This window comes from Stegostoma tigrinum, unplaced genomic scaffold (assembly GCF_030684315.1).
Source record: "Stegostoma tigrinum isolate sSteTig4 unplaced genomic scaffold, sSteTig4.hap1 scaffold_768, whole genome shotgun sequence".
NCBI lineage: Eukaryota > Metazoa > Chordata > Chondrichthyes > Orectolobiformes > Stegostomatidae > Stegostoma > Stegostoma tigrinum.
The window spans coordinates 1-15039 of record NW_026728714.1 but is presented as its reverse complement, the minus strand read 5'-3'; the positions used below and the strand labels follow the sequence as shown (position 1 = coordinate 15039).

Below are 15039 nucleotides of genomic sequence, written 5' to 3'. Positions count from 1 at the left end.
GAATCTTGTGGTGGCTTGGGGCGACTATATTCAGATTGCTGTGCTGGACTGGATATTTTGCCTAAGGTGAGATGGAAGCTCTGAGGGGAAAGAAAAAATGCTTAGAAATGAAGGGCTTCTGCCTGGAATGTTACCTGTCTCGGATATTGTTGGTTTGTTTCATATTTCTAGTATATTTCCATTTTTAATGTTATGTATTGTGTCCAATTCAATGTAATGTAGATTATCTTGCATAATCTAATGCTTATCTGATAATTTTGTGTTTTTCTTTAGTCTCCTCTCCCACGGTCGGGAAGCCTTACAAATGTAATTACTGTGGTCGGAGTTACAAGCAGCAGAGTTCACTGGAGGAGCACAAGGAGCGCTGTCACAACTACCTACAGAGTCTGAATGCTGAGCCACCACAGCCATCTACTCAGCAAGGTCTGTAACCAGTAGTGCTACAGTTAGTCTGGGGAAACAGGGAATATATCTAGGAGTGCCACAGTTACCCAAAGATAGTGAAACAGATATTGTGTGTGTATAACGAGCAGTGACATATCCAAATGGCAATTATGGTGTTGCATAGTTATCTGGTTAGCTGCTCATGACTTGTGCATTGCTGTATATTTCATGTTTGAAATAGTGTGTTTGGTCATTCAGGTATCATTCACACAACTTGGGAACTTATCAAATCCAGAATTTAGATCTGTAAAATCGAATCTGGAAAATCCATGCTTTTATTTAAATAGCACCATCAAGGTCACCTCTTAAGGGGCACCCTTCCCTGTGTAAAGCTCTACATAAAAGCCCAGGATCTGCCAATCATCTAATTAACAAATGCCATGTTGAACTTTTGGTCTACCTGATGTTCCAGTGGAAAACACTCTCAACAATTTGCTGGCAATGTAATTCAAATGTATCCACAAAGGGCTTGATCAGGAACTGAGAAGTCAATATCTGATGCACATCTGAACAAACCAAGCCCTGACACAGAGCCCAGGACAAGGGACTTGATTCCAAGAAATTGTTCCAATCCAATTACGAGAGGATGAGTCACAGTATGTTTGGACTGAATGTTAAGGTTGGACTTAAATTGATGAATTCTTATTGAAGCCATCATATAAATGGGTGCATGTAGGGTTATCTTAGACATTGAGTATGATCTCCACCATATTTTTATTGCTGCTTGCAATTTATGCTTGATTATACAAGCCCAATAAACATAAATAAAATACTATTTGAGAAAAATGGGACAAGTCTTGCTGTCAGTTGAAATTTTTTAATTTCAATTAAGTAAAATAAGCATTCTAAGTTCCTCAAATAAACCCTTGCTCGATCTTGGGCAAGTGATTGACTTCATTGGTCTAAGTGGCTGTGGCAATCACAGTGGCATTAATTCAGCAGACTGTATGTCACCATTGATATTAATGGGGACAGGGTAGGGGATCAGTGGGGTGGTTCTACGATAATCAGCCATTCCATTTTCTCAGGAAGGGCTCTAAACAAGTCTACAAGACCCAGAAAGGTGTGCTGCGTTGCATCCCATCCCGTAAGTCGCTCGTGTCATATTATGAAATTTGTGCACCATCACAATCGCACCAAACTTTAGCAAATCTTAGCCAAGCATTTAGAGAGAATTTAGGGTGACTTGTATTCAGTCTTTGTTTTATCGTTCTGAAAAGCAGCTCCTTGACAGCATGCTAATCTGTTGGGTGAGGTGACTGTGTGTACCAGACAGTTCTAGCTACCAGACTAGGTGATGAAAATAAATTTGTCAAGAGAGAACGCGTTCCATCAAGACTGAGAGTACCCAAGAATGATAGTTAAATTATAATTAAGAACCTGATTACTATCCTATTGGCTCCACAATGTGTTCGTACCTAATTCAAGACATTGAGGTTGGGGGGCATTTTCCATTTTGTTAATTCAAGGCTGTTGAATCTACCTGGGCAAGCCAAAACAAACTTGACCATTTGGATCATATGAATCAGGAAGAGAAGTAAATGTCCACCTGCAGGAAAAAATGAATCACCATTCGTGTTGCACTGTTGCACACCTCTTTAACCAACAAAACCGCCATCATTGACTGACCATTACTGACTCTGGAGTGTGTCTGCCTTCACTGTTTTCAGCAGCATGTTGGGCAACTACCTGAGTATTTGAGGTCTGAGAGACAGTTGTCCAAAAATACCCTCTTAATTTGAATTATGCTGTTTTAACTTTTGTCACTCATGGTACATAGATCAGGACTCATTCGTAACTAAGAAGTCTACCCAAAATAAGAAAACTCCTAAATTAGAGAGCTAATAAGCATGTACATCCAAGCAGCGAATAGCCGCAATTTATTCTATCTTATTATGCTCAAGAAGTTAAGATCTTGGAAAACAGCCAATTCTTAAAAATTCCATTTAACCACTGTATAGTATATTAAAGAAATACTGCATCTTGGTCTTAGATTACCAACAATCTAAAGGATTCATTTTTTGCATTAGTTGTATCCATGGTTTCTCTGGTATCTTTAAATAACCAATACAGAATCTTCTATTTTGGCCTTTACCACCCTCCCTGATAATTTATGAAGTACCTTTTTCAGTTTTTGCTGCATACTTTGGCCTGTGACTATAGTGTATTTGTATTTAAACAACTGGTTGGTTCATCCACACCTGTAGATGGCAGTTCAGCAAGTAATCTATGTCTTTGGTTGGTTATTTATGATCACAAGTCAAAACATGAATGTGAAAGATGCAGGTTCTTAGAGAAATACATCTGGCTCACCTGTGACCGTCAGAGCGAATAAACTCGTCTACATATTTCAAACTACTTGGTTAACTGAGCACCTCCAGGGCATACTGATCAGAATAAATGTTGGATTACCGTAGATGTGCATAATCCTAAAAATAAATAAAAGCAAGTGAGTTCAGAAGAAATTTCTTAGAGTTGTCAGAACATTCATGCTTTGCAATGGAGAGCGCTGGAGGCATAAACCTTGAATCATTTAAGGGAAAATTTGACAAGTATTCATGCAGAGGAAGACACAACCCATGTTATAGTATAAAACCAGCATATAAACACTCTTTTACTGTTATAAACTTTCGTCTGCTGCTAGTTTTATCTTCACTGTCACATGTGGTTCATGATTCTGATTATTGACGTTGCTTTGAGCTGAGTGTAAAGTGAGCATATATGGCCTCCTCTTTCAAAATCAGGTTTGATTGTTTCTCAACATTTCATCAAGGAGCAATTTTCCCCTCATTCCTAACTGGGATGTTAAAGTTGTCCATAATGAATTGATGGACACCCCACCCCCCCACCACCCTCTGAAACTTTTTTTAAAGATACCTTCGTGTAAACCAATATTACTTTCATTGTCAGTTTCTGGAAGGTAGCTATTTGGTCTGCTGTTTGTCTAATTACCAGAAATTACTGTTAGGATTTGGTCTACATTCAAGTATGGGTCATGGCCATTTCTCCCAAAAAAACTATATTTTATGTTTTGAATTGCTACAACTCTAAGCAGGATGAATGTGTTGGAAATCAAGCCCAACTAATCAAGGAGCTACATCAAAACTATAAATCTTATTTAATCACCGAAAATTATCAGTTTGGTTCCCTTTGTAGCTTGAACAGAAGAGACTTTAATGAAACCTAAGAAATTGTTTATTACAGGCAAAGTTAAACTTAAAGATGAGGCAAAAAGGGAAGCAAAACAACAACACCAGGTCAGGGTTAAATTTGGATGACAGAAAAATGGGTTGGCTTCTCTTTTGAGTTCCTTGAATTGTGTCAACAAGATCTGATTGTTGACAGTCACAGCATAATGGAAAATCTTAATGAGATTTCAGATTCAGTTGAGGAAAAATTAAGAGTTTATTAAAGTAATATTTGAAACTTTATCAGGTTTTAATCAAACCACTTCACTGTGAGGAGTACAGAAAGTGTTTCTCTCAGTTCCAAGCTCCGATTCTTATGGTCAGAGAGACAGTATTTCCTGTCCTTGCAAATATCTCCAACAACTGTCTGCAGCTTCTAGGTATGTACTGTTAAAAAACAATAATTAACTCAGTCCAGAGGCTGTTGCTAGGTGATACACATAGGCCCGTTAGAGATTTCTAAGTCTGTTTGCTCAACAATTAAAACAATAAAATTCCACCCTTGCCTGTCTCTCAAATCTTTGGCAAGTAGTGTCCAGTGGAGTCAATTGGTTTTTGTAAACAGCAAACAGACCTTTTGAACTTAAGCTCCAAACATCACATAAATTTTTTGTAACCCAGTAATGTCCAAACATGTTCATATTCCAATTCTCATCATCCATAAATATGTATTCCTAGTGTTCAAATTCTGTTCTTTTTAACTGTTCTTTTTAAAAACTGACACATTACTAGACTAATAAAATGCCCAAGGCTAACCACATTGTATTTCCAGAAGCTTCTGAATCCCTGCATGGCATTCTTGCTTTAGATGACACACGTTAATTTGAATTGGTTGAGTCTACAATTTTGCACATCTAAGTCCATGCTGAATTAGCAGCTTGCCTTAGCCCTCCATCTCTATCTCCAGGTTGAACATGAGGAAACTACAGGAAAGAACATGATTGAGCCCAACTCACTGAGGAAACTGTTATTGGACACTGATCACTGGGAAGTTGGAGCTCATTTTTAATACCTCTATTTATCAAAACTTGTATCTTATGACCTACATTCTCTTCTCTCCAGTCCTATCTTCCATAATTTCCAGTGTGTTTATTTGTGTGCATGGAATAAGAAAGCAATTCCCCCATATCCTGAATGTTTTGATAATAAGCCATCTTTTTTTTTTCCATCTTAAATTATTTTGCTATGGATTTATTTAAAAATTCGGAGTACGAAAACCAGGGTTTGGAGAACACTTTTGGCTTGGCTCAGGAAGGGAGTAAAAAGGGAAAGGAATAAATCAAACAATACCTCCACTTGGGCTTTAGAGAAGGAAAGCAATCATAATTTTTATTCACCCCCACTCCCCCTTTGTCCATGACAGAATTGGGACTCATTCTGAATTGATCCATTTATATTAGCCAAAACAAAATAAAAGTTGATCAAAAACATGAAAATATAGAGGCCAAAATTTTAAAACAAGTTTGAACCTGATCAAAAGAAACCAGCTGTGTTTGAAAAGTGGAAGAAAGTCCTTTTTGACAGGTGGATCCATGCTGTAAAAATAGAGCACACCCCTAAAATGAATTGTGCAAGCTGATGTTGCTGGAAGAATATCAAAATTGTCCATTCCATATCCCAAGGATATATTTGAAGGAACCCGAGAACCCTCGCAGCTAGGAGTGCAGCTATTGCGGCAGACAGCTACAAACTCTCACCCATAGGAGGAAACCCAAGCAGCTCCTTTCCAAACATACCAATGAATATTGGACAGATAAACAGGGTGAGCATCTGGAGAATTCTTCCACTTGGAAAGGGAAACCCAAAGGGTGCTAAAAGTCCTCCAGCCTGTGAGGAGTACTCTTCCAGAAACTGATGTGTTCTGTTGCAATAAAGTAGATCACTCCAGACCAGAATCATGGAAGCTAAAAAGCAAGCTCATGAAGCCAGATCAGTCCAGAGAGTGATGATCCAACAGGGAATGCAACAGAACCGACCGGGGCCCCCACGACACAGAGCCCCAGGCCCTGGACAGTTTTCGCTGAGTGTAGCCAACCTTGGCAAAATCCTAGAAAACTCCAAGAGTTTGGTCCTCAAAGAAACAGTGTCTCTGTTACCCTCCCAGAAAGCAAGCAAGTTTGTTGCTTTAATCAGACTCTCTGACTACATAACCCCTCACTTCAGGAAGGATTCTAAACCTGTCCCCAATCTGCTCTGAAAGACAATGCTTAGATTAGAGATCGGGGGAGGATCAGGTCTGTACTTCTCCACCAGGTTCGCCTATAGTGTGACTTTTAGTCTCCGGTCCAGTAATCATAAGAATCAATCTGGATCTTTCACTAGGAAGAATGAGTTTCCTACTTACTTCGTACTTGCTGCTGTGGCCAGCAACTTAGTTGTTGTTAACTCCCAAAAGGCCAGACCAGATTGGAATCCCAAGAGAGACTGTACAACCACAGGGATTTAGGGAGACCAAGCCAGACCTTGGCAAAGTAGATGAGGAGAAGAGAACAAACTGAACGGAAATAAATGCAGCAGAAGGGGGCCTATTCAGCACAGGGTGTTCCGGCAGACCTCTAGGAAAAGAGGATGAATGCCCCAGAAGAAACTGCATCAGCAAGGTTCTGCAAAAGTGCAGAGAGCTGAACAGAGTTCAGAAAGAGTCATGGAAGGTTTCATAAACTTTAAAGGAACTAAGCCTGACATTGAACTGGCAGACCACTTTGTAGTCAGGGTAAACTGGGAACGGGGGCGGAAGGACCATACCGAAAGGCAGAGGTTGAATGGGTTGCTTCTCCCAGTCAGTCAAAAAAACTGCCAGGTTGTGAAATTGAAAATAGCTGTTTGACAGATATGCAGATGATGGGGCTGGCACAGTCCTTCTCCCTCCAGGATTTTCTTGGGATGCAGAAAGTTCCTGACTGCAGCTGATTAATGTGGATCAAAACAAACTCACCCCATCACTGTCTAACTAGAGATTTGGGCTAACCAGAGCTGCCTTCCCAAAATCAGAGGATTCAGGGAGCTCGCACATAAATAAGCAGACAGGAGGAAGATCCTTCCCTGGTTGAAAAACTTTAGTGCAATACAATGGGGGGAATGGATAATCGGGGGTGTTTGGTGTGGTGGGGGCAGGCAATCAAACCATCCCAGTGTAAGACAGTTAAGGCAGCTGGAAAGCAGCACCTGCTTGACTAGAGAGTTCACCTATACTCTGGAGTAGCTGAAGTTCTAATGCACTGCAATTGGAGTTTGCAGCTTTTCTAGCTTCTGAAAGAAAATACAGAAGGTGGCCGCCAATCCCCATGACCTTTTTTTGAAAATTTATTTTCTTTGGAATGAATGAGAATTATACTATTTTTTCCTCTTCTCAAACATGTCATTGTTGAAAAATTTGTTCTTTTTTCCTGCCAAGAATAAGACCGTAAGACACAGGAGTGGAAGTAAGGCCATTTGGCCCATCGAGTCCACATTGCTGTCACTTAATCATGGCAGATGGGCATTTCAACTCCATTTGCTCGCACTCTCCCCGTAGCCCTTAATTCCTTGTGAGAACAAGAATTTATCAATCTCTGCCTTGAAGACATTTAACGTCCCGGCCTCCACTGCGCTCCGTGGCAATGAATTCCACAGGCCCACCACTCTCTCTGGCCGAAGAAATGTCTCATCATTTCTGTTTTAAATTTACCCCCTCTAATTCTAAGGCTGTGCCCACAGGTCCTAGTCTCCCCACCTAATGGAAACAACCTCCCAGTGTCCACCCTTTCTAAACCATACATTATCTTGTATGTTTCTATTATATCTCCCCTCGACCTTCAAAACTCTAATGAATACAATCCCAGGACCCTCAGCCGTTCATCATACATTAGGCCTACCATTCTAGGGATCATCCATGTGAATCTCCACTGGACGCACTCCAGTGCCAGTATGTCCTTCCTGAGGTGTGAGGAATGAAGGCATTCATGGCCAGATAGCATGAAGAGAAATCCAAAAGCAAATTATATTCTTTGCTTTAATGTTTAAATGCTGTTTAATTTAAAAATGGATAGCCTTGCTGGACTCATAAAATGGCTAAAGCTAATCACATTGTATTTCCAGAAGCTTCTGAACTCCCTGCTTTGCATTCCAACTAACGCTTAGAGATGAGCCAGCTCTTGACAAGAGAAAACATCAAACCCACTGCGTTAAAATGGGTGCTCATGCTCTTACAATTATCTCTTCACCTTGCAGTGGCAGCTCTGGGGACAGTAAAACTACAGCAAGCTTAACCTTCTAATTAGTATTTTTAAACAGCTAAATAGACAATTTTTAAAAATCAGAACCTGAAATGCCTGTCTTTGGCATATGACTAAAACCTAAGCCTGTTAAATTACTTAAGTATATAATTCTGGGAGAGGGTTTTGTGGGTTAGTGGTAGTGTCCCTGCCTCTAGGCTGGAGTATCTGGGTATGGGTCCAACCTGGCCTGGATGCGTGTCATGGTATGTTTGACTAGGTTGATTAAAATAACTCAGATTTTGGGAGGGGTCTTGTGGCGCAGTGGTAATGTCCCTACTTCTAAGCGAGAAGATCCAGTTCAAATACTTTCTGTTGTAGAGGTGTGTTACAGCAAGTTGACACAGACTGATGAAGAAGACTGCAATTCTGGAATTTGTTGTCAGTGCTGTTTGGCCTCCAGAGAGAGACTCGGACCCCAGGTTGACCTGGCAGCCTGACTCGGTCCCTCCATGTGTTACTGGCTGAAAAAAGCTCACACTTTGCACACAAAAGAACAACTGGTTCAGCTCACAGAGGAAATATGTTATTGGATATTGACCTCTGGAAAGTTGTAACTCATGAACTGATTTTCGATACTTCTGGATATACGAAAACTCGTAATTTATAACCTATCTCCTGTCCTGCCTGCCTTAATTTTCTGATTGTATGTTGTTAGAGGATCAAAGTAATTAACCCAATAAACACTTGAATGTTTTATTAATAAACTCAATTCTTGATTTCATCTTAAAGGATTTATTTCAGAAATCAGAATCTAAAAACATAGTTTTCAATGGGCCAAGTGGCCTATTCCTACTTTCCATCTATGTGTCATTCAACACGATCATGGCTGATCCTCTGTCAATGCCATACTCCTGCATTTTCCCCATCCCCTTAACATGTTTAGCTTCTAGAAATCTATAATTTTCTTCCTTAAACATTTTCAGTGTCTTTGCCTCTACTACCTTCTGTGGTAGAGAATTCCAGAGGTACACCATCCTCTGAATGAAGAACTTTCTCCTGGTCTCAGTCTCAATTGGCCTTCTGAGTATCCTGAGACCATGAAGCATGTTCTCAACTGCTCCAGCCAGGGGTAACATCATCCCTATATCCAATCTGTCCAGCCCTGTCAGAATTTTATACATTTTAATGAGATTCCCTCTCACTTCTTCCAAACTCCAGTGAATACAGGCCCACCCAATCTCTCCTCATATGATCTAGCTGCCATACCAGGAATCAGTCCAGTGGACCTTTGCTGTTCTCCCTGTATGGCAAGTGTATCCTTTCTTAGGTAAAGAGACCAAAACTGCACATACTCCTCCAGGTATGGTCACACAAGCCCTTAAACAGCTGCAGTAAGAGATATTTGCTGCTACATTCAAACACTCTTGCAATGAAGGCCAATCTTCAATCTGTTTTGATAGCAAAACGTGTGACATCAGAGCTAGGTTTTTTCCCCTCCCAAGCTGCTTCTGCGTTGGTGGTTTTTGAGGAGTGCCTAAATGAAGAAGTTAAATGAACTTTTAGGTTCTTCATCATTATTTGAGCGCCAGCATTCTTTTTGCACCCCTGTGTCAATTTTATTTTTGTGTCTATTGTTTAGGGGTTTTTCAGGCTTTTTAAAAGATTACTGCATGTTTTGTTTTAAAAATTAATTGTATTACCTGTACCTTTTATATAATGTGGGAGCAAAATACCACAAGGGGTGCTCTTAGTGATGTGATGATCAAAGAAAGTATGATTTCCAGGACCAGTCCACATTGGACAAATTCCTTGGGTGTGTGAGGGATGCTGTCATGTAAATAATGTTGAAGACCGTACAAGGTAGGTCATTTTTCTTTGCCTGTGACTCCCAAATTTCCGATTTCCAGGCATTCCTTATAGGAGCAGAAATATCAATGTCACACTGGGCCACTTGTACATCGAAAGTTGGGAGCGTGATAACTTGTCCAACTACCATCTTAAACAAGGAGTGTAGCAGAGCTTGTAATGCAAAGAAAATGTGAGAATCATAAATAGTGAAACGTGATGCTGCATAATTGTTTAGATGAATTATAAAGGGGTATGTTTCAATGCACCAAGTTCTTTGTTGAATGCTGGAAATGACTGATTGCAGTACAAGGTAGTGTAGTGGCTATGGCTTTGACCAGTAGCCGTGGCATTTGAAGAATTAATTCAATCAGTTGTGAGTTCCATTCCCTGCCCCCCCCCCCAACCAAACAACCAACCAACCAACCAACCAACCAATTCCAAAAAGAACCTACCACTACCTATGCAGTTCGATCATGTATCTCCAGTCCCTAAAAACAGATCCTTGATGTCCATAGGGTTACTATGACGGCAGTAAACACTGCTGTGCAAGCGTTGCAAATCCCAAGAATAGTTTTTTGAAAGAACACAAAAGCTTAATGAGTTAATGTGATATTTATTTGTATTTGATTTTTAACAGTTTACTGTTTGAGGCATGGATGTACAAAAGAAATTTGAGGGCTGTGCTACTTCCACCAGTGCAAGTTCACAACTACTTATGCAGTAGATTTGGTATCTAATTTCCAGTGTGAATAAATGCAGTCTGTAAACTGGGTCAGTTTTACTGTTAACAATGGTGAACTCTTACAGTGACATGCTGTTTAGGAATCTGCTAAATAATATATTTTAGAAATTAAATTGAGTTTTCTGAAGGTTTCTGTGGCTATCACTTGGCGACAGTTCATATTCTTGAATATCTTCCTTTGTAAGATTTGTATCCATTGAGCCTTATAACGATTTCAGAATATTAGTTCAATTTCTGCATGTAACATAGAAATCTTGGGATTACTGTATACTCTGGTTTCCATGTACTCTTGTATTGCTGATTTTCATGGTTTCAGGTCACCATTTGTTTGCCATTTACCAGTTCCAGAATTGCAGCCTTTCACAGTAGATCTTTCAAAACTTTCTTAATTTGAAATAGAGTTTAGATGATTGCATTCATATCCTGACTGGTGGCACTTTTAAAGCTGGCCGTAATGCACTTCTGACCACTGTACCATGTTATTTTAAACTTTTGTTTCATGCATGCCTAAAGAAAACTATGAAAGAAAGTGTCTAGCTCCAATTGACTTTTGAATGTTATGTAATATTTGTACCTAATGGTACAGCTTGAATTTCACTCTCGTTTAAGGAGCAGAAATATCTGTTTTGGTTTCTGCTTCTGAATACTATCCAGCAACCTCTACGGCAAAACTTTGTGAAGGTATAGGGTAAGAATGGTCAGAAAACCTGCTGACATTCAGTCTAGGCTTCTGCATGAAGCATGCCCACTGGATGAGGTACTGGCATCCTGCCTTTGTGAATATACTTAAATTGTGTCCTGGGATTTTGGCTTTGCAATGTGTATGGAAAAATACTTTTGTGAAGAAGCAAATTCCACTCCCTCACCCATTGTCTGCATGTGATGACCACTGTATCCCAGCACAGTGTCTGAAGGAGAGAATTGGTGGGGGTGGGAAATGGGTTGGGGAAGAATGGGAACTGAAGTAGGAGTATACTTGTGATAATTGTGATCAACTCACCAGTAGCACTAACTAGATAGCACACTTAGTGTTGCAGCAACTGCACAGAAAAATACCCGCCTAATGGTGGGCCCTGTAGCTGTGTTTTTCTCGAATATATATTTCATATGGTCCCCATGTTGATAACTTGATGTCAGTCAAGAGTGGGATTGTGATTTGGAGCAAGAACGCTGTTTTTTTTTTAATGAACCCCACCCTTGCCCTCTGGCCTGCCCTCACAAGGTAACGCACACTCAAACACTTCTACATTAGCCCAAACCAGGAATCAAGCCTAGGGGCATGCCTCAACTAATCAATGTTGCAACTACTAGGGGAGCTAACTTCATATTTGTAATGGAACAAAAAATACCATTCATACTACAACTGCAAAATGGTCATGGCCAGAGTAAATTTGCAGCTATTCATTTCTCACAGCCTCTTAAGAAACTGGAAAGGGATGGAGGGTATATATGGTGGCGGTGGTTGGAGGCCAATGACAATGGGGCATTAAGACTGTCAGTAGAAATCAGGTATTCCAGTCTTTTCTTACTCTTCCTTTACATTTTGAAATTTGATAGCAAATTAATATCCTAAATGGCTATAAAATAGCTTGGTGCAAACAAAGATTTGTTCAACCTCAGTACCTTATTTTAAAATGTTGCTAATGAATTTAGTTCTCATCAGGGTGAAAAGATGTCCATACTGGGGAGCACTTTCCACTCTAGTCATCCGGTATCGGCATCAAGCCCACCTAAGTAAGGCCTGTTCTGTTTTTGTTTGCACTTGGGCATCAAAAGACCACCTGAGAGAATATTTTACTTTCTACACTGGCAATTATTATGGCCTGTCTGAGTTTGCCAGCAAATGCCTATTTAGAGGCAATTATGCTGTGGACCCACGGCTACATCAGACTTGGTTGAGGTTGTCCAAACTCATTTCACGTAGGACCTCGTTAAAGACATGGCGCTACTCAAACAGGATGAATCAATGACCTATAACTGCATTGAGAATGCGTATCATGGAATGAATGTGGAGAGTGTACTCAGTGTAGGTTAGGGTTCAATTTGCATAACTCACGCTGCAACTTGCTTGAAAGAAAAAAGTGAATTCTGCTTGTACAACACTTTCCAGAAAATTCACTTAGCTGGCAAAACTGTAGAATTTACAGACAGTTTGTTGGTCTCTCTCCATTGTGGCGCAAATGCGCAAAATGCCTCCTGGAATGTATTGGAGCTCTGTTTCTGTTGCCAAAATGAATTGGTTAACAAGAATTTAATCGTTTGTGCTGTATAAGATGATCGCTAAAGCTGGTTCAAAGCAACTTCCACTGTTGTTCCCAATGCTGCCTGTACAATGTGCATCAATTGATCACCAGATTTTAGGGTGCTTTCTCTCATCAGCAGGGGAGGAGAACCGTGACATGGATGTGATGCCTGACCATATCCTTCAGCCAGCCCCTGACAGGCCTTCTTTTATAGATAGGCTTGCTAACACCATTGCAAAACGAAAAAGATCTACTCCGCAGAAATTTGTGGGTAAGAGCTTCTGTTGTTTTTTTTTAATATGTCCCAGAGGGCATTGAAGTGTTAGGTTTACAACTGTATTTTTCTATACCATAATCCTTTAAAAATGCCTGTCACCATGACAACTTAAATTTAAAAATAGATGAAAACATTTAAAGAGGATCTCAATCCTACAAAGAGCAAATTGGGTAATGCAATTGACTGCAGCGGATCCATTGCATTTTGCATAATGGTGATCTGGCTGCATGTAGTATTGATTTTGCTTCACCATTTTGTGTGGAATTCTGGGTCATAGTGTATGAATGGTATCATTTTCTACAAAATTGCAAATTTTAATAGAAGTAAAAGTTTCATTTTGTCATATACTTTTCATCTTGTTAGTGTATTGGACTCCATTTTTCTTTTTATTGCAGCATTGTTTTAATTTCAGATTAAGAAAGAGCATTGAAAGTTTCCATGTTGGTCTTAAACACATGGCATATTATAGTTCTTTAATATTACCACGCCTAAGTCAAAGATTTTTTTTTACCCTAGTATTGAATAAGTCCAGTTTTAATACTTAATGGCCAAATCACAGAGGTAATATAGCACAGAAGGAGATTATTCAGTCTGATCACTTCTGGGCTAGGTCTCCAAATGAGCATTTTACTTACTGTCAGTCTGCATTCTCCACATAACCCTGCAAATTATTTCTTTTCAAGCAACCATCAGATTCCCTTTTGGATACCTCAAATGAGGCAGTATAGTCCAGATCCTAACCATTTACAGTATGAAAAAGCTTGCCTTGTATCACTTCTCATTTTGCTCATTACTTTAACTCTGTAACCTCTCATTCTTGATCAGTTCAAGTGGAAAGCACTTTCTCCGTATTTACCTGTTCAGAATTCTCGTGATTTTTGAATACTTCCATCAGAATACTTGAATAAGAAGGGAATTTCAACCACCTACTATCTAAGCAAAATAAATTTGGATTTTGTGGTAGGGATTTTTGAGACTTCCTAAATTAGGAGGAATCTTGTTTGATTTTTTTTTTGAGGCTTTCTTTCACTGTCAGGTAGAAGAGTGAAATTGGCCATTTTTGGTTTTATTTGGTTTTGATTATTTTAGTTCCAGTGCTAATTCAAGTTTGCGTTGTTGACCTACTGTCTAAATTTGGCTCATCAGAAATTGTCACCACTTCCTTTGTAAGGTTATGATTTCAAAAATGCTTGAGCTAATGTCTTCATTAAAATGATGAAACATACAATACATTTAAGATTTTGACAATCCTTGATTCTGACCTTAAACTAAATCCATATAATGCCAAAAAGATATTGACTTGAAGGCTATATGTCTTTCTGAAAGAATATTGAAACATCTTTCTTTTAATTTTACTATTGTCTTTGTAATAAAATTTGTAAAATGACAATTTCAGTTCCTGAAACAAAAATTGGTAACTTGGATAGGGGTTTCATTTGTAGAATTTGATGTAACAGAATTGGTTAGAAAAAGGAAAGGGGGAATGATTCACCTCTAACGTCTCTTTATTACTGATATATTTCTGTTATTTTCTGATTTTTAAATCCTAATCCTTTCTTTTCAGGTGATAAACACATACGCCTCAACCTAACTGATGTTCACTTTGAGGTTAACTCCAATTTTGAGAAGGATGTAGAGATGATGGCTCCTCACCCCATGGACCAGAATTTGGGCAGTGCACTGTCCTATCTAGGAACTGAAGCGATGAGGCCTCCGAGGCTCCCCATGACTAGTTGCGCACCGGAGATCACGCCAGTGATCAGTGCTGTCTACTCCCATGTACATCCCATCCACAGCCGAGCTGAGGCACAGGGAAGTAGAGAGGCAGCAGAAGGTCACGATGACGTGCCAGAACATCTGAATTCTAGAGCAAAAAACCAGCTGGTGGAGCTTGGAGTGTCTCCAAGCAATGGTTGCCATGATTCCACAGATACAGAAAGCAGCCATGAAGACAGGAATGCCCAAACTTTCCCCAGTAACTATGCCACACGGCAAAGCCCGGCCTATTCCAAAGAGGACCCAAAGGCACAGGAGCCCCCATCATCTGCCAAAGCAGCTCAAAGCTCAGCCAAAGAGGTCCTAAGAGTCTTAAATGAAGATG

The 15039-nt window shown here is 39.8% G+C and overlaps 1 protein-coding gene across 1 annotated transcript; it reads left to right on the top strand.

The window, feature by feature from the left end:
* Positions 1-273: 273 nt before the first annotated feature.
* On the top strand, positions 274-15035 carry LOC132209262 (zinc finger protein Eos-like; the record flags this gene model as incomplete). Its single annotated transcript, XM_059644382.1, has 3 exons — positions 274-423; positions 12798-12932; positions 14503-15035. Coding segments are annotated over 3 exons (818 nt in total), but the record flags the coding sequence as incomplete, so codon positions are not given.
* Positions 15036-15039: the final 4 nt, after the last annotated feature.